The following is a 25,193-nucleotide window of genomic DNA, read 5'->3' on the forward strand; positions in this document are numbered from 1 at the left end:
ACTGTGATTTCTACTGGTGACAAAGTCACAGGTACTGCTCATACTACTGTGGTTTGTTGCCAACATTCAAAATTGAAGAAAAAGCTAAATTTCAGTTACAGATTAGTGAATATAACAATTTAAACTTTTTCCCTTCAAAGTTCACAGACTGACTGGAATCTATCCATGGCCCCCAGGTTAAGAACCTCTGCCTACACTAACTTGATTTTTTAGACTAAGAAACTATATTCTAATAATAAAATGTCAGCCTGCCTGCTTTGGAAGTGACTGTTCATGGTCATCTACTGCACTTGCCCATCCCTTCAAGGTTTGATATGTTGTGCATTCAGAGATGCTCTTCTGTACACCACTGTTGAACCACGTAGTTATTTGAGTTACATAAGAACATAAGAAACAGGAGCAGGAGTAGGCCATCCAGTCCATTGAGCCTGCCCCGCTATTCAATAAGATCATGGCTGATCTGTCCGTAAACTCAGCTTTACCTTCCTGCCTTTTCCTCATAACCCTTAATTCCCTTACTATGTAAAAACCTATCTAACTGTATCTTAAATATATTTAGTGAAGAAGCCTCAACTGCTTCCCTGGGCAGAGAATTCCACAGATTCACCACTCTCTGGGAAGAACAGTTTCTCCTCATCTCCGTCCTAAATCTTCTCCCCTGAATCTTGAGGCAATGTCCCCTAGTTCTAGTCTCACCTACTAATGGAAACAACTTTCCTACTTCCATCTTACCTGTCCCTTTCAAAATTTTTGTATGTTTCTATAAGATCACCTCTCATTCTTCTAAACTCCAGAGAGTATAGTCCCAGCTGACTCAATCTCTCCTTATAGGTTAACCCCTTCATCCCTGGAATCAACCTGGTGAACCTCCTCCACACTGCTTCCAAAGTCAGTATATCCTTTCTCAAGTATGGAGACCAGAGCTGCACACAGTAATCCAGGTGTGGCCTCACCAGTACCCTGTATAATTGCTGTTGCCTTCCTATCTGTTTGAAGCGGTCTGGCCATTCTCTTCTGATTTCTCTTATTAACAAGGCATTTTTGCCCACAACTGTCACTCACTGGATGTTTTTCCTTTTTTTGCACCAGTCTCTGTAAACTATGAAGACTGTTGTGTGTGAAAATCCCAAGAAAGCACCAGTTTCTGAGATGCTAAACCACCCTGTCTGGCAACAGCTATCATTCCACATTCAAAGTCACTTAGACCAAATTCTTCCCAATTCTGGTACAACAACTGAACTTCTTAACCATGTCACGAGGAAATCTGCAGATGCTGGAAATTTAAGCAACACACACAAAATGCTGGTGGAACTCAGCAGGCCAGGCAGCATCTATAGGAAGAAGTACGGTCGACGTTTCGGGCCGAGACCCTTCGTCAGGACTAACTGAAAGAAAAGATAGTAAGATTTCAAATCTCTATCTTTTCTTTCAGTTAGTCCTGACGAAGGGTCTCGGCCCGAAACGTCGACCGTACTTCTTCCTATAGATGCTGCCTGGCCTGCTGAGTTCCACCAGCATTTTGTGTGTGTTACTCTTAACCATGTCTGCATGTTTTTATGTGTCAGTATCTGCCACATGATTGGCCTGATTTAATATTTGCACTATTAAGCAGGTTTACCAAATTAAGTGGCTAACGAGTAAGATTTCTATGTCTGAAGACTTCACTATGTGCCTGCAATGATGCCTATACTTCATTCAATAGATCACATCATCTAAACTATGTTAGAAACAATGGAATCCAAACACATGGGATCAGATTGATTGGAAGGACCAAAACAAGAAGTAAGATGTGAGATGATTAGAATCAGTTCAGTTCATAAGGAGTTTCAGTGATACTAAAAAGGTGCCAATTCCTGAATTACAGGTTCAGAAATCTCTGAGGTACTTTGAATGTTCTGGCCCACAAGGCTTCATTCTGGGTATAACTGTCTCTAAACTTGTTGATGACACCACTGTTGTTGGTAAAATGTCAGATGGCAATTCAGGAGTGAGATAGGTCAGCTGGTTGAGTGGCACTTCAACAATAACTTCCCATATATTCTCAGCAAGACCCAAGGATTTGATTGTGGGCTTGAGGAAGGGGAAGTTGGCAGAACAGCCACCAGTGCTCGTTGAGGGGTCAGCAAGGTGGAAAGGATGAGCAAATTCCAGTTCCTGGCTGTCAACATCTTGGAAAATCTATGCTGGGTCCAATCATGAAGAAGGCCCAGCAGTGGCTTTACTTCATTATGAGTTTGAGAAGGTTTGGTATGTCACCAAAGGCTCTTGTGAATCTCCATAGGTGTATGTTGGAGGCCATTCTGACTGTTTGCATCATTGTCTGGTCTGGAGGCTCCAATGCTAAGGATCTAATTTCCTCAGTTGGCTCCATTACAGGCAGAAACCTTCCCACAAACAAGAACATCTTCAAGAAGCGGTGTTTCAGGAAGGTGGCATCCACTAAGACTGGCTTTCACCATCTGGAGAGATCTGCTCTTTTCGTTACTGTCATGGGGGAGGGGGGCGGACAGTACAAGAACCTGAAGATCGGTTCTCAGCGATTCAGAAACACCTTGTTCCCCTCTACCATCAAAGTCTGAACAGTCCATGAATTCAGTAATACTACCTTGTTATTCCTCCTTCTGTATCGCTATTTATTTATTTTGTAACATTTTAATTTTATATCTTTTCCACAAAACAACAAATCTGATGACAAATAGAGTTGCAGTATGCCTGATTCTGTTTCTGAGAATTCCAGCAGTTTTTACTTCTCAAGCCGGAAACGACCTGTCCCTTCCTACTCTAGAGTTCTTGCTCTTCACCAGTTTTCAATCTATGCTAATATATTGTCCCAATCACATGGGCTTTAATTTCATTAAATAATCTCCGGTATGGCATTATGTTGAAGTCCTCATCGAAGTTCAAATACACCACACCCCCTGTTTTGCCATTTTCTGTTCAATTTGTTACAAACACAAGAACCTCTAAACACGCTTGACAGATGTGATTTCCTTTTCATAAATTCATATGCCCTCTGAGGAATTCTAGTATTATTCTCTAAGTGCCTTTTTGCCTGTATCTTTTAGTTTTTTTTGTTCTGGTGATTGTTGGAGTTATCGGTAATTCTTTCATAGAGTAGAGCAAGTAAGTCCTCTGTGGTTTATCTTTCAGTGTGTTTATGTAATTTTAATGTACGATAGAAGCTGAGCTTTATAATTGCATTTAAGATGAAGGTCAGCAACTAAAGCAATGCTGCTGTCTGTTGACTTTTTAAGAAGGGCCGGCTCTAGCTGATTGCACCACCTACTTTGGTGTTTCTAATCCATCTGTTACTGAGCTGTAATCTGATTGATGCTAAAATTATGATAGCTTAATAAATTTCAGTGTCAGTTTACTTTAACATTTGGTTTAATTTGTACACTGCTCCTGACACTCTTTATATCAAAATTGATTTGCCTGTAACTGTGGACTGATTATTATTAATCTGAAGGAGCAAGTTATGAAATCGGCTCATAAATTAACTTTAACCCTTCCGACTGGCCAATGCTGCACTTTGCCATTCCAGCAACACGTCTTCATCAATTGAAGAGCACTCGTTTCTAGATTTGAAACTTAGGAAAACTGCCATGCTGGTTCTGACCTTGTCCCAGAGTTCAGATCTTACACAGTAATAATGTACATGTTAAAAATACTCTTCGAAAATGTTCTCTGTAATCATAGTTCTAAAGAGAATAGAATGATTGCCAAAGATTTAATTGCTCTGATTTAAGTGCCAGGACCTGAAGTATGGAATTAAATTTAGCCCATATTTTTCTCATTGTGGGGATTATGATTGACTCTGTTTGAGTTGCAGATCTCTGTACTAATGAATGTGCTAACATTTGAGTTAGCAGTTGTGTTCAGCACAATTATTTTTAATTCAACAAGCCAATGTGAAGTTTAGTAATAGCACTTTAATCTTTGCAATGTTTATACTCTGAAAGATCAAACCCTCTGAAAATAGTGTGCAAGATCATCTCGCTGGAAACTGGAATCACTGAAGGATGCTCGACAGCTGTGGCAGGGTTTGAATACTGTCACCTCCTACAAAGTAAAACCAAGCGACATGGGTAACATCAAGGTTTTGCTCCCAGCTGAGCTCAATAGCTTTTATGCTCATTTTCACTGGCAAGACATGAAGGCATCTTGATGAACTCCCACAGCCCCTGATGATCCTGTGATTTCAGTCTCTGAGGATGATGTGAGGGCATCCTTCAGGAGGGTGAACCCATGAAAAGCATCTGGCCCAGATGGGTACCTGGCTGACTGCTGAAGACACAAGGTGATCAACTGGTTGAAGTGTTCACGGATGTCATTAACCTCTCGCTTTGGTGGTCTGACGTACCCACCTGCTTCAAACAGGCTTCAATGATACGGGTGCCCAAGAAGAATGTGGTAATCTACCTCAATGACTGTCATCCAGTAGCACTTATGTCCACTGCGATGAAGCGCTTTGAGAGGTTGGTGATGAAACATATCAGCTCCTGTCCAAGGAGTGACTTAGATCTGCTCCAATTAGCCTACCGTCACATAGGCCTTCAGCAGATGCCATTTAATTTGCTTTTCGCTCAACCCTGGAACATCTGAACAGTTAAGATGCATGCATCAGGATGCTCTTCATTGACCAGAGCTCTGCATTCAATACTATCATTCCCTTAGAACTAATCAATAAGCTCTTTGGCTTTGGCCTCAGTACCTCCTTGCGCAATTGGATCTTTGATTTCTTCATTTGCAGACCCCAGTCAGTTTGGATTGGCGACAACATCCTCCTCCATGATGACTTACATCAGCATAGCTGCACCACAAGGCCATGTGCTTAGTCCCCTGCTCTACTCACTTCATATCCATGACTGTGAGGTGACGCACAGCTCCAATGCTGTATTTAAGTTTGCTGCCAACATTCTTATTGCTGGCTGAATTAAAGGAGGTGACAAATCATCATATAGGAGGAAGATAGAAAATCTGGCTGAATAGAGGCACAACAATAACCTCTTACTCAATGTCACTAAAGCCAAAGAGCTGCTTACTGGCTTCAGGAGGAGGAAATCAAAGGACAGTGAGCTGGCCTCTCCAGGGGGATCAGAGGTGGAGAGGGTCAGCAACTTTAAGTTCTTTGGCATTATCATTTCAGATGATGTGTCCTGGATCCAGCATATATAATTACAAAGAAAGCACAGCAGCACTTAAATTTTCTTAGAAGTTTTTGAAGATGTGACGTGTCATGGAAAACGTTGACCCACTTCTGTAGATGCATGGCGGAGAATATATTGACTGGTTGCATCACAGTCTGGTATGGAAACGCCAATGCCCTTGAATGGAAAATCCTACAAAAGGTAGCGGATTCAGTCCCGCCAGCCCAGGAGTGCTGTTGCAGGAAAGCAGCATCCATCATCAAGGACCCTCACCATCCAGGCCTTGCTCTCTTCTTGCTGCTGCATCAGGAAGGAGGTACAGGGGCCTCAGGACCCACACCACCAGGTTTACCCCAGCACTAAGCTGTTCCCATAACCTATAGATTCACTTTCAAGCACTCTTCATTTCAGGTTTTCAGTATTTGTTTCTTGCTTATCTGTTTATTTGTTTGTCTTATTGTTTCTTTTTGTATTTGCATAGTTTGTTCTCTTTTGCACATTGGGTGTGTGTCCATTTTGTTGTGTGCGGATTTTCATTCATTTTATAGTTTCTTTGAAATTGCTGTGAATTCCCACAAGAAAATGAACCTTAGGGTTGTATATGGTGACATATACATTATGTATGTTGATGATAAAGTTATATTACTTTGAACTTTGAATCTTGAACATTGTACCTCAATTAAACAAAAGCAGTAATCCACACCAATAATGTCTGAAAAGGAATTTGTAATCCTGAGTTGATTGTAAGGCCTGTTTGAAAACCCCCATTGATTAAATTTGATACTTCAACACTGTGATTCTGAAGATGGCTGTTCTTGAAGGAACTATGTACTGAAGAGTCAAAGTGATCTTTCTCTGACCCATCATTATCTAAATGAAGTTTTCTTGTCACATGTCTACAAGATAAATGCTGTGTTTACATTTTGTGTTTTTAAATGGTCCTGAAGGATTTCTTGTGAAATTTAAGGATTCTGTAGAAAGTACTGTTGAACACAGGCTTGTATGGCAATTCCAATGCACAGGAACGCAACAGGTTGCAAAGAGTAGTGGACACAGCCTGATCCATTGTAGACACACGTCTCCTTGCAATTAAAAGCATCTGTTTGAGGCATTGCCTCTAGAAAGTGATGATCTATCATTCAGCGCAAACACGAGGAAATCTGCAGATGCTGGAAATTCAAGCAATACACACAAAATGCTGGTGGAACGCAGCAGGCCGGGCAGCATCTATAGGGAGAAGCACAGTTGACGATTCGGGCCGAGACCCTTCGTCAGGACTATCATTATCATCCTATCATTAAGGATCTCCACCATACTCTCATCTTGGTGCTCTATCAGGCAGAGGGTGTAGAAGCCTGAAGTTCCAACCCACCAGTTTTAAAAAACATCTTGTCTCCTACATCTACCAAGTTTTAAACTGAGTTGCACAACCTTAATCCTATCTCAGCAACAGAACACGATCGAACACCTCGCTGTATCATCGAATTGTTTTTTTTGCATTAATGTCTTGTTTTACACAATCTGTCTCTGTACTGTATAATTTATGTTGCATGTTTTGTTGTATCAATATGCCTGTGATACTGCTGCAAGCAAGCTTTTAATTGTGCCTGTACCTGATCAGACTTACGCATGTGGCAATAAACTCCACTCGATTCGGTGTACAAATGGGGATTAGAGTGGTTATGATATTTCTCGAGAAGTTAAAGTACCAGAGAAAATTTACAGAGATTTTTGTCCAATTAAAGGCATAGATAGTTGGAGGTGAATGAAGTGCAACAATTTGGTAAGATGGTTTATTATTGTCTTATGTTCTCAGGTTCAACTTCTCTTGCATACCCTTCATATCGATCAGTTCATTACAAAAGAGTATTAAGGTAGTACGAAGTGAAACAATAATAGAGTGCAGAATTAAGTGTTAGAGTAACAGAGAAGGTAGACAATGAGGTGCAAGACCATGTCGAGGTAGATTCTGAGATCCAGAGCCCACCTTATTCTAAATGAGGAACCTTCAGCAGTCTTGTAACAGCCTCCTGGTCTCAGTAACACTCTCTTAACTTGGATGAAATGATGCACATAGTGGTCGGCAGACAGATCCGTTGAGTGTTTTCTTACTTTCCGTTGTATTCTGATGCTCTTCGGTAGAGCTGTGTGGAAAGGTACTTTCCATCTGCATTGCTGGATTTTATAGCTCGTTGTGAATGAGATTGGAAATTCAGCCAGATGTGAACTTTGAACTTTGCTGAATCTATTTGTAGAATAGACATGTGGAAAAACATCTATGTTGCTACAGCCTGCATCTGTATACTGTAGTCTGTTGCCAGAATTTGAAAAGTAGATTTTCAGTGAGCACGATTAATTACTTCCTTTCATACAGTAGCTCCTGGGATCCTGTCAGAAACAATTAGTGGATGTCATGGCAGATCTGTGAATATAGCTTTGTCACCTAGTAATTAAAAAATAATTCATTACATGTGTACCAAATTTGATACATGATTCATTTTCTTTAAGCCAATGTTTAATTGCAGGAAACCATCCTTTATATTTAAAATGGTGAAGCATAAACTGATAACCAAGCTGCTTTTATATAATTCACAGATCTCTGATGTGCACCATTAGGACAAATTTTAAAGCTGAAGCTCAGTTTCTGGTTTACTCGAACATAAAATTTGTCCATTTACTACTTTTTCCAATTTGTGGATGTTTGCTGAGAGTAGATTTGTGTTGCATTTGTTTGTAAGACAGCTTTGTATTGTGCCTTGAGATAGAAACACGCCGAAGTAGCTTCATAGATATGCTCAGAAATGTTGATAGATTGTGATGAGTGAGGTCAAAGAAGCAACTTTTGAGGTTGTTTTCTGAAGAGAGAAGGGCAATGGATATGCAGCAAGATTCAAGTACCTCTACCTCAGTTTGTGAAAACATGAACATTAGAAATATTAAGGTGCACCTCCATATTCTGTAAAAGTAGGGTTCTTCAACAATAGGTGAGTATATACAATTGTGTAAGGACATTGCATTTAGCTTCTGATATTCAGATCATGGCTGGAATCTTGAAGGCAGTTTGATGCCCTGACGTAATTATACAAGACGCACAACTTTCTTGATTAGAGTTGATGGACTAGTTCATGCTGATAACTGATAGTACAACGTACTACCCATGGCTTGCTGCAGGATGCAGGTCCGTACATTTTTGACTAATGTACTTACTTAGACATCGTAATGTGACCTGACCCTCCCTGGTTCACATCAGCACCGTTTCAAGGACAGAACTCGGGCATGCTGAGTTCAAGAGCCAGTTACACTTCATATCTGGCTCCTGGACTTAATGCTGGCATCTGTTCATTTGAATGGGGTCATGTGGATTGAAAGGTAACTGCAGAAATGTTATATTTATTTTAATTGCCTCCTAATGCTTCTGATTAATTAAATATTTTGAGTAAACTTCTTAAATATCGATGTTCTTTAAATATGTTAAAGTTGTTTTCAAATATCTCTTGTCAATTTGAAGTATTTAAAAATCCCATTAAACAACACAGGCTGTTAAAAGCTTGACCCAGGGTTTGCTTCAGAGCTTGGCCTCAAGTGCCGCTTTCAGAGGGTAAGTGCCCATCGTGGGGTAGCCATCAGAGCGAGGCATAAAGCTTAATTTCATCAGATTGCCCACAAAAATGTTAGTATGGCTGCAGTCAATGCAGGGGTTGGGGTGTGGGGTGAGGCCAAAGAACATATTGCATCTATCATGACCTGGCCCAGTTTCTAAGCATTTTATTGCTGATGTACATGTCTTATCCTCTGTCAGTGCACTTCGCACATCATGCTTTTGTGTTTACTTCCTCTCGTATGAAAACTCAAAGATCAAAGTAATTTTTTTTTTCAAAGTATGTAGAAGTTACCACATACTATCCAGGGATTCACTTTCTTGCAAGTGTTCTCAGTGCATCAAAGAAGTACAATGGAATCAATGAAGAGCTCTACACAAGGACTGACAAGTAACCAATGTGCAAAAGAAAAACTGCGCAAATACAAAAAAAACCACATAAATAATAAATAAATAATGCTGAGACTATGAGTTGTGGAGCCCTTGAAAGTAAAAGTGGTTGTGTTCAGTGATCAGTTCAGTATTGTGGTGGGTGAAATTATCCATGCTGGTTTGATGGTTGAAGGATAATTGTTCCTGAACTTTGTGGCATGGGACGTAAGGCTATGAAGGTGTCTAAGGGACCATTGCTGTTTTCTCTCAGCTGAGGCAGCGTGTTTGTGTCCTTGAGCAAGGCACTTAACAACACGTTGCTGTGTGACAACACCGGTGCCAAGCTGCTTGGGTCCTAGTGCCCTTCCCTTGGACAACCTCAGTGGCGTCGAGAGGGGAAGGCCTGCGGCATTGGCAACTGCCGGTCTCCCATACAACCCTGCCCAGGCCTGTGCCCTGGAAACCTTCCAAGGCGCAAATCCATGGTGTCACGAGACCAACGGATGCCTAATTTGTGAAGGTTGAAGCAAGGACTGGAATGTCTTTGAGTGGGGTCTGCAGAGAGAATGGCAAAAAAAGAACAGCTCTATCAAAATAATTCACACAACCCGGGACTTACATTGACTAAGGCTATGAGATTATGGTAGCAAATGAGTGTGCAGTAGTCACACTTCCGAGCAACTGCTGCAAAAAGAAAACAAAGCATGCATCATTCTTTATAACCACAAGGTATATAACACATTAATGAGATAATATTGGTTTTGGAAACTTCAAACCTGGCTGAAGCTTTTATTATCTTATTAAGAATGTTATTAAATCCATTGGTGAGTCCTGCTGGAGCTGTTAAACTTTGCTGGCTGTAACTTACTTGTATTGTTTTGACTGTCTTGTTTTCTGTAATAGCGCAGCTTCATAATGTGCCCATTTTCACTTTCAGAAGATGTTCCGCCTTATTTTAAGACGGAGCCAGGGCCGCCACAAGTTCATCTTGAGGGAAATCGTCTGGTCTTAACTTGCCTAGCGGAAGGAAGTTGGCCACTTGAGTTTAAGTGGTTCCGAAATGGTACAGCGATCACGGAGTTTTCAAGGGAATACAGGTAAGAGAAAGCCCAAAACTGTGCCATAACTAACAAAAATACATTGATTATGTGAATATTTAAATGTTATCTCATAATTTTGTTTAAACTTGTTTGTTTGTAGGCTAGCTTTATGATTGGCTGGGCATTGATTACAAGCAATTCTGAAGATGTGCCTCAGCACAAAAAGGTTATTTCAGCTTGGGAGTCCGCATGATCATTTTCACTCCTGTTGCTTGCTCCTCCACAAGCACCCTGTGCTTGCCCATCCAGAAACACCCTGTCTGTTAGAGCTTTGTCTTGTAGTTACTAGTTGCAAACAAAACTGAAAGAACCCGAGCCTCCTTCTCAAACCAGGCTGATCAATCACTAGTGACGTTCAGGAGTATCCTTCCTGGTTCAGGTGTAATATGTTGGTGTCAGCCTGAGGAGGTTGCCTTCAAAGTTCAAAGTAAGTTCATCATCAAAGTACGTATATGTCACAATGTACAACCCTGAGGCCATTTTCTTGTGGGCATAGTCAATAAATCTATTCAATAATAACCATAAACAAATTAGTGAAAGACCGCTCAACGAGGGCATTCAGTCAGAGTGCAGAAGACAAGTTGTGCAAAGACAAAAGAAGAAATAGTAATAATAAATATATAATTAAACTATAAATGTAGAAAACATGAGATGAAGAGTTGTTCAAAGTGAGTAGGTTGCGGGAACATTTCAATGATGAGGCAAGTAAAGCTGAGTCGCGTTATCCCCTTTGGTGCAAGAGCCTGATTGTTGAGGGGTAATAACTGTTTTGAACCTGGTAGTGTGAGTCCTGAGGCTCAATTGTGGGGAGGGCTTTACCCGTGACTGGACCTTATCCATGACTTTTTGTAGAACTTTCCATTCAAGGGCATTGGCGTCACCGTACCTGGCTGTGATGCAGTCAATCAGGATTCTTTCCATCACACATCTATAGAAGTTTGTCAAAGTTTCAGATGTCATGCTGAATCTCAGCAAACTCCTAAGGAAGTGGAGGCACTGCCGTAGTGTTTTCGTAATTGCATCTATGTGCTGGGCGAAACAATAACACCCCAGAATTTCAAGTTGCCGACCCTCTCCATCTCTGATCCTCTGATGCTCATGGACTTTTGGTTTCCTTCTCTTGAAGCTGATAATCAGCTCCTTGGTCTTGCTGACATCAAGTAAGAGGCTGATGTTATGACGCCACTCAGTCAGATTTTCAATCCACTTCCTATGTGCTGATTCATCACCACCTTTAATTCGGCCTGCAATAGTGGTGCCATCAGCAATCTTGAAAATGGCACTGGAGTTGTGCCTAGCCACAGTCATAAGTGTAAAGCGAGTAGAGCAGGGGGCTAAGCACACATCGCTGTGGTGCTCCTGTGCTGATGGAGATTGTGGAGGAGATGTTTTTGCCAATCTGAACTGACTGGGCTCTGCAAGTGAGGAAATCGAGGATCCAGTTGCACAAGGAGGTACAGAGACCAAGGACTTGGAGCTTCTTGATAAGGTTTGAGGGGATGATGGCATTGAATGCTGAGTTGCAGTCGATACAGAGCAGCCTGATGTGTGCATCTTTGCTGTCCAGGTGTTCTAGGGTTCAGCCTCGAGCCAATGAAATGGCATTTGCTGTGGACCTGTTGCTCCTGTAGGCAAATTGGAGTGGATCTAAGTTGCTGCTCAGGCTGGAGATGATAGGTTTCATCACTGTGGTTGTGCTACTGGGCAATAGTTACTGAGGCAAGTCACTAGGCTGTTCATGGGCGCTAGCATAATTGAAGCCTGCTTGAAGCAGGTGGGTCGAACACATTGCCAAAGCAAATTTTTAAAGATCTCAATGAACGCTTCAGCTAGTTGATCAGCACAAGTCTTTAATACTTGGCCATGTACTCCATCTCAGCCGGATGCTTCTCATGGGCTTGACCCCCTGAAGATTGCTCACATGTCAGCTTCAGAGGCTGAAATCATAGGACTGTCGGGGACGTGGGAGTTTGTGCTGGTTCCTCCATGTTTTGACAGTCAACGTGAGCATAGAAGACTTTGAGCTCATCTGGAAATGAAGCCCTGTCACCTCCGTTGCTTGATTTAACTTCTTAAGAGGTGATAGTATTCAAGTCTTGCTGCAACTGTCGAGCATCCTTTGTTGAGTAAAGTTGAGTTTGGAATTGCCGCTTTGCTAGTGAGATGGCTTTCTGGAGATCATACCTGGACCCCTTGTAACTTTCTTGGTCACCAGACTTGAATGTCTCTGCTCTGGCCCTCAGCAGATTGCAGATCTCATGGTTCATCCAGGGCTTCCAACTGGGGAGGACTCTGAATGATTTTGTGGGGGCACACTCGTTTACAACTGTTTTAGTAAAGTCCGTTGCAACCATGGTGCATTCATTCAGATCCACACTTGAGTCTTTGAACACGGCCCAGTCCACTGACTTGAAACAATCCCGTAGCTGCTCCTGTGTCTCCCGTGGCCACTTCTTCATCGTCCTAATCTGTAAACCGTTGTTCTTTAGCTGCTGCCTGTATGCAGGTTGGAAAAAGACGGCCAAGTGATTTGATTTACTGAGGTGTCGTCTGGGCCTGGAACAGTAGGCATTCCTTATCTTATTATAGCAGTGGTCGAGTATGTTGGGACTTCTGGTGCTACGGGTTATATATGGCTTGGTGAATCTTCTATGAATAGGAGAGCTCACTTGAAACTCCAGAAGAAAGTATCTCAATGGCACTGGTTGAAAACAATCTTTCAACAGCTGATGGATATAATCTGCATTCCATATTCCTCTGCATAAAATATGGTTTGCCATACCTGAAACCTTTGTTTTTTTTTGCTTATTTGTAATTCATGAACTGGAAGCAAACTGTTATGGGATGAAGCAAGTAGCAGACTGATCTTCCTGTATTAATCAGCGAAGGGTGACTTTTAATCCTGCCACTGTGCTGCCATCTGATTTGTATCCATGATTAGCAAGAAATGCAACTGCTTGGCAGCTGGGAGTGCTTCTATTAGGGACTAATGGTCAACCCTTTTGTTGCCGGGGATAATATCTATGCTTGTGGCTTCTAATCCACTACACCACTGGAATAATCTACTTCTTTCTAACCTCAACAAGCCTTTTAGCAGTTTAAGTACCTCTATCTCAGTATTTGCCTTTGTTCTAATAAAAGAGCTGCCAATTTTCAAGTCTATATATTTTCCCTTAGGCAGCATCCCACTGAATTTGTGCTGTGACCACGTTATTTCCTCAGTTTCTTTTCCCCCAATGGCATAGATTCCAAAGCTGCATTGAATATTCTTTTGCTCTATCACCAGCATTTTCTTTTGTTATACTGAAACAGTTTGTGAGCTCTCGAGGCCATAGCAGCTATCTGAAGAAGGGTCCTTCAGGAACTGCTGAGATCCTCCAGCATTCTCTGCATGTTGTTTTGGATTTCCGGCATTTGTAAATTTTTTTTCTGTTTGAAGATCTTGGTTCTTTGCTGACTTGTGTAAATTCTAATAGCTGTTTTAAAAAGGTCTTGAGAAGCAGTGAATTTATGCCACCTCAAGTTTCGTTCAAAGTGGATTTTAAAATGTTTGAAGACGTGCTGACCAACTCACATTTGTATCTGATAAAAGGATTCAGTCAACATATTAAAATCCAACTTGTGAATCTTATGAGTCATCAATGGTCATAAGTTTCCTGCTGTTTTAATAGGCCTAAGGCTGTTTGATGCCTAAACTGGACCGGCTTTTGAAACAAAGGGTTGAGCCATTGACACCGAGAAAGGCCCTTTAGTCCATTCACCCATTTTACATAATCCCATTTTCCTGTGTTTGGTGCCTGTCCTTCCTTTCCTTTCCCATCCGTGGACCAGTCTGAATGCTTCTCTCAGCTGGTCTGCCTTACCTCCAAGTTACCTTGCATTAAAGTAAATCAGTTAAGCTTACCAGCCGTCTTATGTTTAGCACATCTCTCTAGCTCAGTGGTTCCCAACCACTGGGCCGTGGACCGGTAAGGGGCCGCAAAGCATGTGCTACTGGGCCGCGAGGAAATGATATGATTTGGCGATATGAAACGATATGAGTCAGCTGCACCTTTCCTCATTCCCTGTCACGCCCACTGTTGAACGCACACGAGGTCATTACGCACACGAATTCATTACCCACGCGAGGTCATCAGCCACCTAAACGCAGTGATACCCTCGCGCCAGGGATCACTGGTTGGCCTCAGGTAACTGGCTGCCTTGCGCGGCCGGCGAGAAGTGCCATTGCTACAGGCCTGGAGCGCGGACAGATGGGCAACGCCTCTAAACCTGTTTGGCACACCCAATGTTAATGGGGAACCTGGTGCTAAAATATTTGCAGACAACCTAATTTGGGCTCAGAGTTTCTTAAGTAGCAGAGCAGCTACCTTGCTGCGATCTACTGAAAGTCACCCCCCGAGCCAAACTTTTGTCGGCCGATAGATCCTACCTACCTACAAGGGGGGCAGGCGCGCGCCCTGTTGCACTCCTCGCTCGGCTGGTCACGCTCTCTGGACTGCGACCCCCACAGCCCCGGCACAGGGACCTCCAGCCCTTACCTTGTCCTCTCACTGGTGTGTTGCAATGATTTTATATGTCCATGCGAGGAAAATATGCGCAGTGTGTTTAATATCCAAATGTCACTTAAAATGTTATGATGCTATTGACTTGTAAGTTATAATTATCACTATATTCATGCGAGGAAAATGTGCGCTGTGTGTTTAATATTAAATTCATTAGATAAACCCTTTTAGAAATGAAATTGAGAGTATTAGCCACTTATAAGTGACTTATAGTTGACTGATCACCTGTATACTGGTCGTGATTAACACCCCCCCCACCCCCCGCATTGGCCGGTCCACAAGAATATTCTCAATATTAAACCGGTCCGCGGTGCAAAAAATGGTTGGTGACCCCTGCTCTAGCTGCTCTACCCCCGAGACTTGCTGCTCCATTAATGACGTATGCTTCCCTTTCCCCCCTCCTGCTACACTGCTCTTGGGTCCCACATTACTGCATCACCGGTTTAGGCCACTACAAGTCAGTCTGGCAAAATGTCTCTGATGGTATTTTGCTACCCTTCCTGTTCAGGTGCGACCTACCCTCGTCGTTTAGAAGAGCCCTTCCGCAAAATAGATTCCATTTATCCGCATATCGGAAGCTCTGTCCACTGTACCAACTCTTCAGCCACTCATGCATTTCTTGTTTCTGAACGGAGTAATTTGTGGCACAGGAAGTAATTCTTAGATTATTATACTGGAGGTCATGTTTTTTTCAGCTTTCTGCCTTTCACAGGACCTCGTTTCTCTCCTTACCTGTGTAAAATGACTTTTCTTTGCTAATTGATAAACTGTATGAGTTATACCTTGATCACTGAAATGGATGTTGATCATTGGCTATTGCTTTCTGTCTGGGTTTATGCTGAACACTGAACTAAACATTCCTTTCTGTCCAAGGTATGTAATCCCATCACTCCAACGATCGGACACTGGGTTTTACCGGTGTGTCGTCCGGAACAGGCGGGGAGCACTTATGCAGAGGAAGACAGAAGTACATGTAGCATGTAAGTGGATGTCACATTTTCATCAATATGCTTTTCCTTTTCTATGTGCCTGAAGTCTTTAAGGTTCTTTAGTCTTTAAAGTTCAAAGTAAATTTATTATCAAAGTATGTATATATGTCACCGTATACTACCCTGAGAACCATTATATTGCAGTTACTCACAGTAGATCAATGAAATACAGTTGAATTAATCACACTAACAAAGATGGACAAACAACCAATGTGCAAAAGATGACAAACTGTGTCAATACAGAAATAATATTAATAATTATTAAATAAGTGAATAGGTTATTCTGACCACATGAGTTGTCGAGTCCTTGACAGTGAGTCCATAGGTTGCTGAGGTGACAGATTTATCACCCACCAGTTCAGGAGCCTGCTGGTTGAAGAGTAATAGCTGTTACTGAACCTGATGGTGTTTGACCTGAAGCTCCTGTACTTTCCTGATAGCAGCAGTGAGAAGAGAACATGGCCTGGATGGTGGGGTTCCTCGATGATGGATGCTGCTTTCATGTGGCCGCACTCCTTGTAGATGTGCTCAGTGGTGTGGAGGACTGTTCCTGTGATGGATTGGGCACATATCCTCCACAATTTGTCAGCTTTTCCATTGGTTACTGGGGCTTTCATAACAGGCTGCGATGCATTCAGTCAGGATGTGCTCCAGTGTGCATCTTGACTGGAATTTTATTACAGTTGTAGATGACTTTTGAGAAAGTAGAGACCTGCCCTGCCTTGTTTGCACTTGCATGTCGATCCCAGGACAGATCCTCTGAAATGATAACACCACGCTATTGAAGGTTACTGACCCTCTCCACCTCTGATCCCTTAATGAGTATTGACTTGTAGGCCTCCAGTTTCTTCCTCCTGTAATCAATAATCAGTTCTTTTGGGTTTTGTTGACATTGAGTGAGAGGTTGTTGTTGTGGCACAATGAGATTTTCAGTCTCCCTCCTAGATGCCGATTCATCTCCATCTTTAATTTGGCCAGCAACAGTGGTGCCGTCAGCAAATGTAAATATATATTTGGAGCTGTGCTTAGTCTCACAGTCATAAGTTATAAAGCAAGTGGAGCAGGGGATTAGCTTTTGTCCCCTTGTGGTGCACCTGTGCTGATGGTGATAGCGGAGGAGATGTTGTTGCCAGTCTCCAAGTGAGGAAATTGAGGACCCAAGCCTAGGTCTGGGAGCTTATTGAGTAGTCTTGAGGAGATGATAGATAGGGGATGAGCGATATCATTGAAAAGTACCGATAAATAAACCTACTGAATTAGTAACAATGTGTCACCTAATTTATGACACTGCCAATACAAGTAATTATTGATTCATTTGCAGCAGAGGAAATGAAGAAAAGTAAACAAAATGTAATGATTTAATTTATATATTACCAAACACTGTTCATTGATATATTTTCTGATACCTTACAGCTCAATTAATGGAGTGAAGTCTTCAGTAAAAATGGTTATTTTGGTGAAGTTACTTTAGACAGATTAGTTTGTGCTTCCATTGCCTATAGCGGTTAGTCAGAACATTCAAATAACAGTCCGCCTCCCCTTAGTTAACTGATCATTTGTTTTCTTTCTAACGTTACTTGAAAAGTACCCTTGATGGATGTTGGCGTGAATAGGATAGAACAACTTCGAATCACGGTCACCAACAGTTGAAACTGTTAAAGTGCATGTGGTTTCTTTCTATTTTTCTATAATAGCATTTTTTCTGCACTAGGTCAATATTGTATAATAGAAATCACTGACTCTTCAAGGTGTTAAAACTGAAATTATTCTAGCTGCAAACAATTATTATATGAGGTGATGCTTTAAATATGAATAGTGTAAATGTTGATGATTGTATTTTCATGAAAATATCTACCATAATCATATGCACAATTTTACTGTCTTTCTCTTCCACTAAGTTTTGAACTTACGGCATGAATTTAATGAGGCATATCATGTGTTATTGAACAAAAACAGAGCATGCTGGAAGCATTCAGCAGATGAGGCTGCATCAGTCAGGAGAGAAATGGCCCTTCAGCCCTGATGGAGGATCTCGGCCTGAAATGTTGACAGTTCCTTTCCCTCCACAGTGCTCATTTCCTCCGGCAGTTTTGTTTACAACTTTCAGATCACCCTGCTAATTCTGCCTGACCAGCATTTTATGTTTTTCTTTTGGATTTTCAATTTCTGCAAATTTTTCCCTTATACCGTATGTAACTGAATCTTTGGCACACTTAACTACTGAAAAAGAAACCCAGAGTTCTCATAGAGAATGTTAACATTCATGATGAAATGCACTGAACTAACAGAGCTGCCCCAAAGGCCTCTGTTTGTGTGCTCACTCTCTATCTCACTCCCTCTTTCTCTGCTCTCCCTCAGCCCCCTGGTTCCTTTCTAAGTCCCAATATTTGCGTTTCCCTCCCAACTTGACAGTCCTTCTGACCTCCCAAGTCTGATCTGTCTCTGGGCCTCATCATCTGCCTCTCACTCCCCGATCTTGTCCCGTAAGTGTTTGACTCTTCATCAGGAAAAGTAGGGACAGGGCCTGTGTTTGCTTTCCCTCCCTACCCCTGCTCTCCTAAAATATGCCCAGCCCCTCTTGTCTCAGTCTGCTAGGCAACCCTTCACCCTCTTCACTTTCACTCATTGTGGACCAAATATCCATCCCAATCATTTCTCCACTCTTCTTTCAGACCAGCTTCGCGATTCATTCCCCTCACCCAATCTGGAATCTCTGCTGTCATACCGGTGAACTTACATTCTTGATGGTCTGACAACCACAACACAGTTGAGCACAATGTTCTTTTTGAACAGTTGTTTTTGTTTGGCCATATTGGAGTAAACTAGATCAATAATTTTATTTATTTTATTCAGCCACTCCAGTGCTGAGTAGGCTTTTCCAGCCCTTTGAGCCACGCTGCCCCGACAACCCCACAATCCTGATTAACCCTAACCCAATCACAGGACAATTTACAATGACCAGTTAACCTACCCAGTCCTCCTTTGGAGTGTGGGGAGAACTTGGAGCACCTGAGGAGTACTCATGCATTCCACAGGGAAGACGTACAAACACTCCGTCGAGAATGGCGCCGGAATTGCATTCCAAACTCCGGAATGCACTGAGCTGTAATAGCGTTGCGTTAAGCGCTGTGTTACAATGGCGGCCACATTTGTGGATGACACCCAGTTTGGGAGCATAGTGGATAGTGAGGAAGGCTTATCAAATCATGCAGCAGGGTCTGGACTGGCTGGAAAAATGGAATTAAAAATGGCAGATGGAATTTAATGTAGGCATATGTAAAGTTTTGCCCTTTGGGTGGGCAAATCACTATAGCACTCACACAGTCGGCAGCATGGCAGTGAGGAGTGTGGTAGAATAGAGGGTTCAGGGAATACGGAATCATAATTCCTTGACAACGGCGTCACAGGTAAATAGGGTTGCAAAAAAGAAGCTTTTGGCTCCTTAGCAATCACGAAGGTTGGTGGTATAGAAGGTTATTGTAAATTACAAGGGGACATTGATGGGATCCAAAAGTGGTGGATGGTTTTTACTCCAGAAAAGTGTGATGTGATACACTTTGGAAAGCCAAATGTGATGGCAGAGTGCAACGTTAATGACAGGATTCTTAGCAGTGGGTGGAACAGAGGGACCTTTGTGTCATGTCTACAGATCCCTCAAAGTTGCCGTGCAAGTGAACTGGGCTGATTAAGAAGGTGTATGGTGTGTTGCCCTTCATTTGTCAGGGGATTGAGTTCACGAGCCGCGAGGTAATGCTGCAACTCATTGTAACTCTGGTTGGATCACACTTGGAGTTTTGTGTTCAGTTCTGGTCGCCTCATTATTGGAAGGATGTAGAAGTTTTAGATAGAGATAGTGCAAAGGAGATTTACCAGGATGATGCCTCAATTGGAGAGCATGTCTTATGAGGATAGGTTGAGTGAGGTAGGGTTTTTCCCTTTGCAGAGAAGAAGGACGAGTGGTAACTTGATAGAGGTGTGCAAGATGATGAGAGGCAGAGACTTTGCCAGGGCAGAGAAGGCTAATATGAGGAGGGCATTATTTTAAGATGATTGGAGGGAAGTATAGGGGCATGACAGGTAGTTTTCTTTACACAGTGAGTGGTGAGTAGGTGGAACGCTCTGCCCGAGTGGTGATTGAAGGTAGATACATAAGGGACATGTTAGGGACTTGTAGAGTGGCACATGGATAAAAGAAAAATGGAGGACTGTGTTGAGGGGGAAGGGTTAGATTGATCTTTGAGTGGGTTAAAAGATCAGCACCACCTTGTGGGTGGAAGGGCCTGTACTGATCTATTTTCTGTGTATGTCCTCTTCATTTTTCTTCACTAAGCAAAAATAGACATATCAGAATTCTCTCTTTCATGTACTTTTGCCTAACAAATTGGATTGCACCCTGCTAAGTCCATTTTGCATGTTTCCCAACTTAACACTTCTGCAGTAAGATTAAATAACCCTTTATCACTATGCATTACATTTCATGTCTGAAGAAGATATGAGTCCATTTAATTCAAAGTGTGATATAAATTAAATGATACAGTCAACTCTTTCTCTTTGAATTATTTTCTCTGTATTTTCACATTTCTTCCAGGAAGCTTGCTGAAAATATTTCACTTCACTGCTTTTCTAGTTTTGGAGAATATGACTCACCCCTATTGCCTTTCGCTTTTTCATCCTCTTGATGATGTGGTTGTTATTGATCACACAACCGACTGTTGCCTGGACATGCACTATTCCATTCTGTATTCAGCAGGAGGAATGGAAGAGATGCAGTAAAATAACTTTTCCTGTGATGTTTTGCCTTGCCATATGGTACGGATGATGTAGATTTGGTGCAGAGTGAAATGATTGCATCGCTATATAGCTTCATTTACTGGGTTTCCACAAGCTTCATAATTCCTGATTTAGACTGTTTTAATTGGGCCCTTTTGGAGATAGTCCTGGTGATTTAGCTGCTTGTGTTGGATTTTCTGACCTCAGCCTGCCTCCAGACTGTCAGCTTTTCATCATACTGCTTGCTGTTCCGTGTTATGGGATGTGAACTGACCCAGGTCATTACAGATATATGAAGCAGTTTGGAACAGTGACTTATGATCGGTTTAGAACCATGAACTATTGAGGTGAAATTCAATTGTTTTTTTTTTTCAGTTTCTACTCAATATTATTCCATTCCAAAACAGTGAAAACCACTCTCACTAAGTTGCTATTAGTTCTATCCAGTAATGTACTTCATTGCTTTTGTGCACTGAACTGTTCAGGCTGTCTTTTTTCATGCTTTGCAAGTCAGACTTGTAGGCTGCTAATTTATCTTGTTAACTGATCTGATTCCTTTAAGTTAATTTCAAATGTGAGGAATGACTTGTTTACTTACAGCCATTGCATGCTTAAGTTAGATGATCAATTCTAGTTACAGAAAGAAAGCAATATTGGCCTGGTTATTTCCTGAATGAGCCTGGTTACTATTGAATGCTAGCTTCTAATTTCTTCTGTTGCGGTCTTTACTAAGAACATAATCCACCTACAGTATATGATGTTCTCATTTTCATTGGTTTGCCATAGCTGTATTCTCTATTTAGAAAATCATTTTTATTAAAACTTATCCTATAAATAATCACATTGTGGAAAAAATAAAGTATTTTTCAAATCTCAGATGGCATTTTGAATAATAGCAGACTCAATCCATTGCGTTGAAATTGTGCCAGAACATATATTATAATTTATTATTGCTTGGCCACTAATTCTGAAAAGTTTTGATGGGTAATTAATGAAAAATGCTAAGCAAAGGATCAATATATCATAATTCATGGTACACTATCATGCAGAAATAGATTGGTCTTGTGAATTATCAGTGCAGAGTTGACTGATCTCTGAGTATGGAAATGCAATTGATCTGTGTTGAAGAGGAATTACCAAATCAACTGTTACTCTGGTAGAGAAAGCATCAACCGACCGATGCTGTGATTCTGAAATAAAATAATCAAATGCTGGAAGTGTTCAGCAATTCAGGCAGTCCATGCGAAGGGAGGAAGTTCATGTTCGTGATGATGTCTTTTAATCAGAACCAAGAACGTTTGGAAAATTAGACCTTCTGGTTCGTTAGCAACGTGGAAGAATGGACAGCGTAAAGGAAATCTCTGTCGAAAGGTGGAGGCCAGGAAGAAATAGTTAACAGCTTGTGCGTGTCTGTTTTCTACACATTTCAACTCCTGATGAAAGGCTGTCAGCCAAAAAAAAAGTTAACTCTTTTTCTCTGTGTACAGATGCTGAACATTTCCAGATCTTCGCCATTTTCTGATAAGTATGGTCTCCTGCCGGAAAGCAGACCATGTGGACATCTCTTAACAATAGGCTTAACAAACCTGAGTGCAATGTTCAGAGAAATGCGTGTATACAAAACTGCGCACAAAGAATGTGCATCAGAGGTGGGCTCTAGGATGAATGATGATGAATACATAACAAAGGCAGAATTGCTGCCTTTAAAATGGCTGAGCATTGGAAAGGGGAAATGAAATAGTTCTTTCAGTAATACAAAACCATTGAACAAAAGATTAAAAATCTAAGCACCAACTCTGAGAATAAATAGTGAAAATCCAAAGTACTGTGACAGAGGATTTTGCTATTGACAATAGGAATGAAATAAAACAGCATGTGTGTGAGGAGAGTATTTGTTCAATTGGTTCAGTTAACTAAAATTTAACTTTTAAAGCGGGTATTAACGCATTATTGTAGTGCTCTGAAATAAGTAGTCTAACAAATGAAATTTAGTTCGTGATGAAGTGATGATTCTAGATTAAACATTTCAGCTACAATCAAATGTTAAAAATTAACATTAATTGATAAGAAAAGGCAATAGAAGAACTCTTGAAAGATTGTTAAGTGGATAATCTTACTTCCTTTGGCAGTATTTCTTACTTTTCTTAACATACTCAGGGAATTAACGCATTTTAGACCTTTAAGTTTTAGGGCATTGACAACGTTGTCCAAAACACTCTTGCGAATGGAATGGACCAATCTCTTGACATTTGGAGAAGGAAAAGAACAGACCTGAGCCATCTGTCTACCCCTCAGATTAGAGTCTTAGATCAGTACAGTCAGATACAGGCCCGTCGGCCAAACAAGTCCATAGCGACCACTGTTCTCGCCCACCTGGTTCCAGTTTCTGCATTCAGCCCATATCTCTCTAATCCCTGCCTCTCCACGCACCTATCCAAGTGTTTCTTGAATGATGCTGCTGTCTCTGCCTCAATCGCTTCTTCTGCAGCTCATTCCATATACTCAACAAGCTCTGAACGAAAAAAAGTTTCCCCTCGGGTACCTTTTAAATCTTTTTCCTCTTTCCCTAGATCTGTGCTACCTAGTTTTGGATTCCCCACCCTGGGGAAAAAAGGCCATTATCATTCAGCTTATCTATGCCCTTTATAATCTTAAACATTTTTATAAGATAATCCCTTATTCATCTATGTCCAGTAAATAAAGCCCTAGTCTGGCCAACCATTCCATAACTATGGCTCTCTAGTCCTTGAAACATTCTTGTAAATCTTTTCTCTGCTCTTTTCATTGAATCACATCTTTCCTAGTGACCTAAGCTCTACACAGTACTCCAAATGTGACCTCATCAGCGTAACACAACTACAACATAATGTCCCAGCTCCTGTACTGAATGCCCTAACTGATGAAGGCCAGCATGACATTACTGTTCAAATGAACTTGTTAGAATCTTACTGATGTTTATGATGAAAAAGGAACTAGTTCTTTCCCTGTGTATATAACGCCAGCTGTGCTGAGTCCCAGGTCATCTTTGACCTGCGTAAGCTATGATTTGAGCTTCCTTCTGGATGGCTGGCGTTTACAGGATTCCCTGTGAATGTGGAGCAGCGTATATCGGTCAGGCAGAACGCACGGTGGAAACCCGCATCAAGGAGCACATGAGCTGTGTCTGGGATACCTGGAGAAATCGGCGGTAGCAGAACATTGCATCCGCAATGGCCATAGGATTGATTTCGACAGCACAAAACTATTGTGCCTTGCCAATGGCTTTTGGGACCACCTGGTGAAGGAAGCCATTGAAATAAAACAAAAGGAAAAGAATTTTAACAAAGACGAAGTCTCACTCGAAGTAAGAACTGGAATTCAATTGTAGACAAGGTGGGAGAGTAGAAACCTGATTGGATGAGGACTGACCAATCAGGAAGGATAGACCACTGGATTGACATGCCCGGGGATCATCCCTGATGAAGATGGCAGAGTTTGTCATGGAAACAGCGGTTAAAATCGATACCTGTACCTGGCTGGAAGCGCAAAAAGAATTTATTGGTGATGTTTAAGTGGCTCTTAGCTCATAAATTTTTCTGGGGTATGACAGGGTAATGTTTTCCTTGGCATGTGTATGTGGAATCAGAAGGTTCTCAAAGAAGGGCTCAGCATATGGGGCTGATAGGAAATGAAATGCAGTCATTCAGTAGGTGTGAATCTTTAGCACTAACTCCCAAAGGGGGCTTTGGAGGCTCAGTTTTAGAATATTTTCAGGACAGCAATTGCTAGACTTTTTGATATTAAGGAAATCCAAGGGTTTGTAGGAAAGTGGCACTGAAGTAATAGATCTTGTGAGCTTATGGAAGGTAAGGCAGATATTCGAGGCTGAATAGTCCCATTGTTTTACTTCTTACATTTTTATGATTACTTTTATGTAAAATGAACATTTCTGAAGTCAATTTCCTATGATGTTGAAATACTTTGTTCTGCTTTAAAGACTGTGTCTAAAAATTCTATACAAATTTTGAGCTGAGAATTCATTAAAACTTACCGGTACTCATATTTTATTCACTGCAAATCCTAGAAGCCGTGCCTTGACTTTGAGTTTGTTTTCATATTTCAGATAGTTGGAATGACATGCGTTTGACAGTTTTGCTGCTGAAATGCTTTTACCCTCCAGAGGATTGCTTAATTTTCTCGAACTTCCAGTCCAAATATTAGCTGCAATGATTCTTGCCTCCCAACTCTCAACATGACCACTGTGCACTTCTTTGATCTTACTCTCTCTGGAATCTTTTCATTGCAAGTTTAAATAAAGCAAAATTCACACTTTTTGGAACAGAAGACTGATGTGTGAAAGGCACAATACAGAAATAAAACTAATTTTTTTTCGCATTTGTGCTTACTCAGTGATTACTGAAATGATTTTTCTTTTATCTGCAGTCAGCTTCTCTGCATGTATCTTGTGAGATGTGTAATGGTACTGCAGTAGATGTTTCACTATCGTTCTAAACGAAAGGATGTGAAATACTGTACATCTGTGTGTCTTTCATGCATTTGTTTCCTCATATGGAAGTGGTATCAAAAGGTGGTTGCTTCAGAAACCTTTATTTGCTGCCCTCCTTGTCCTGTGAACCATAGGAGAGAAAATGAAGTAAAATATTTGACTAAAA

The 25,193-nt window shown here is 41.4% G+C and overlaps 1 protein-coding gene across 2 annotated transcripts in view; it reads left to right on the forward strand.

Moving 5' to 3' along the window:
- sdk1a (sidekick cell adhesion molecule 1a) overlaps positions 1-25,193 on the forward strand; it is a 769,571-nt gene that overhangs the window by 247,963 nt on the left and 496,415 nt on the right. Inside the window, exons 2-3 of one of the 2 annotated variants that reach the window (XM_073060649.1) lie at positions 10,058-10,217; positions 15,656-15,762. In XM_073060649.1, the coding sequence (XP_072916750.1) occupies positions 10,058-10,217; positions 15,656-15,762 (267 nt within the window). The remainder of the gene's footprint in view (positions 1-10,057; positions 10,218-15,655; positions 15,763-25,193) is intronic. The other variant, XM_073060650.1, reaches the window with a different exon arrangement.

This window comes from Hemitrygon akajei, chromosome 11 (assembly GCF_048418815.1).
Source record: "Hemitrygon akajei chromosome 11, sHemAka1.3, whole genome shotgun sequence".
Taxonomy (NCBI): Eukaryota; Metazoa; Chordata; class Chondrichthyes; order Myliobatiformes; family Dasyatidae; genus Hemitrygon; species Hemitrygon akajei.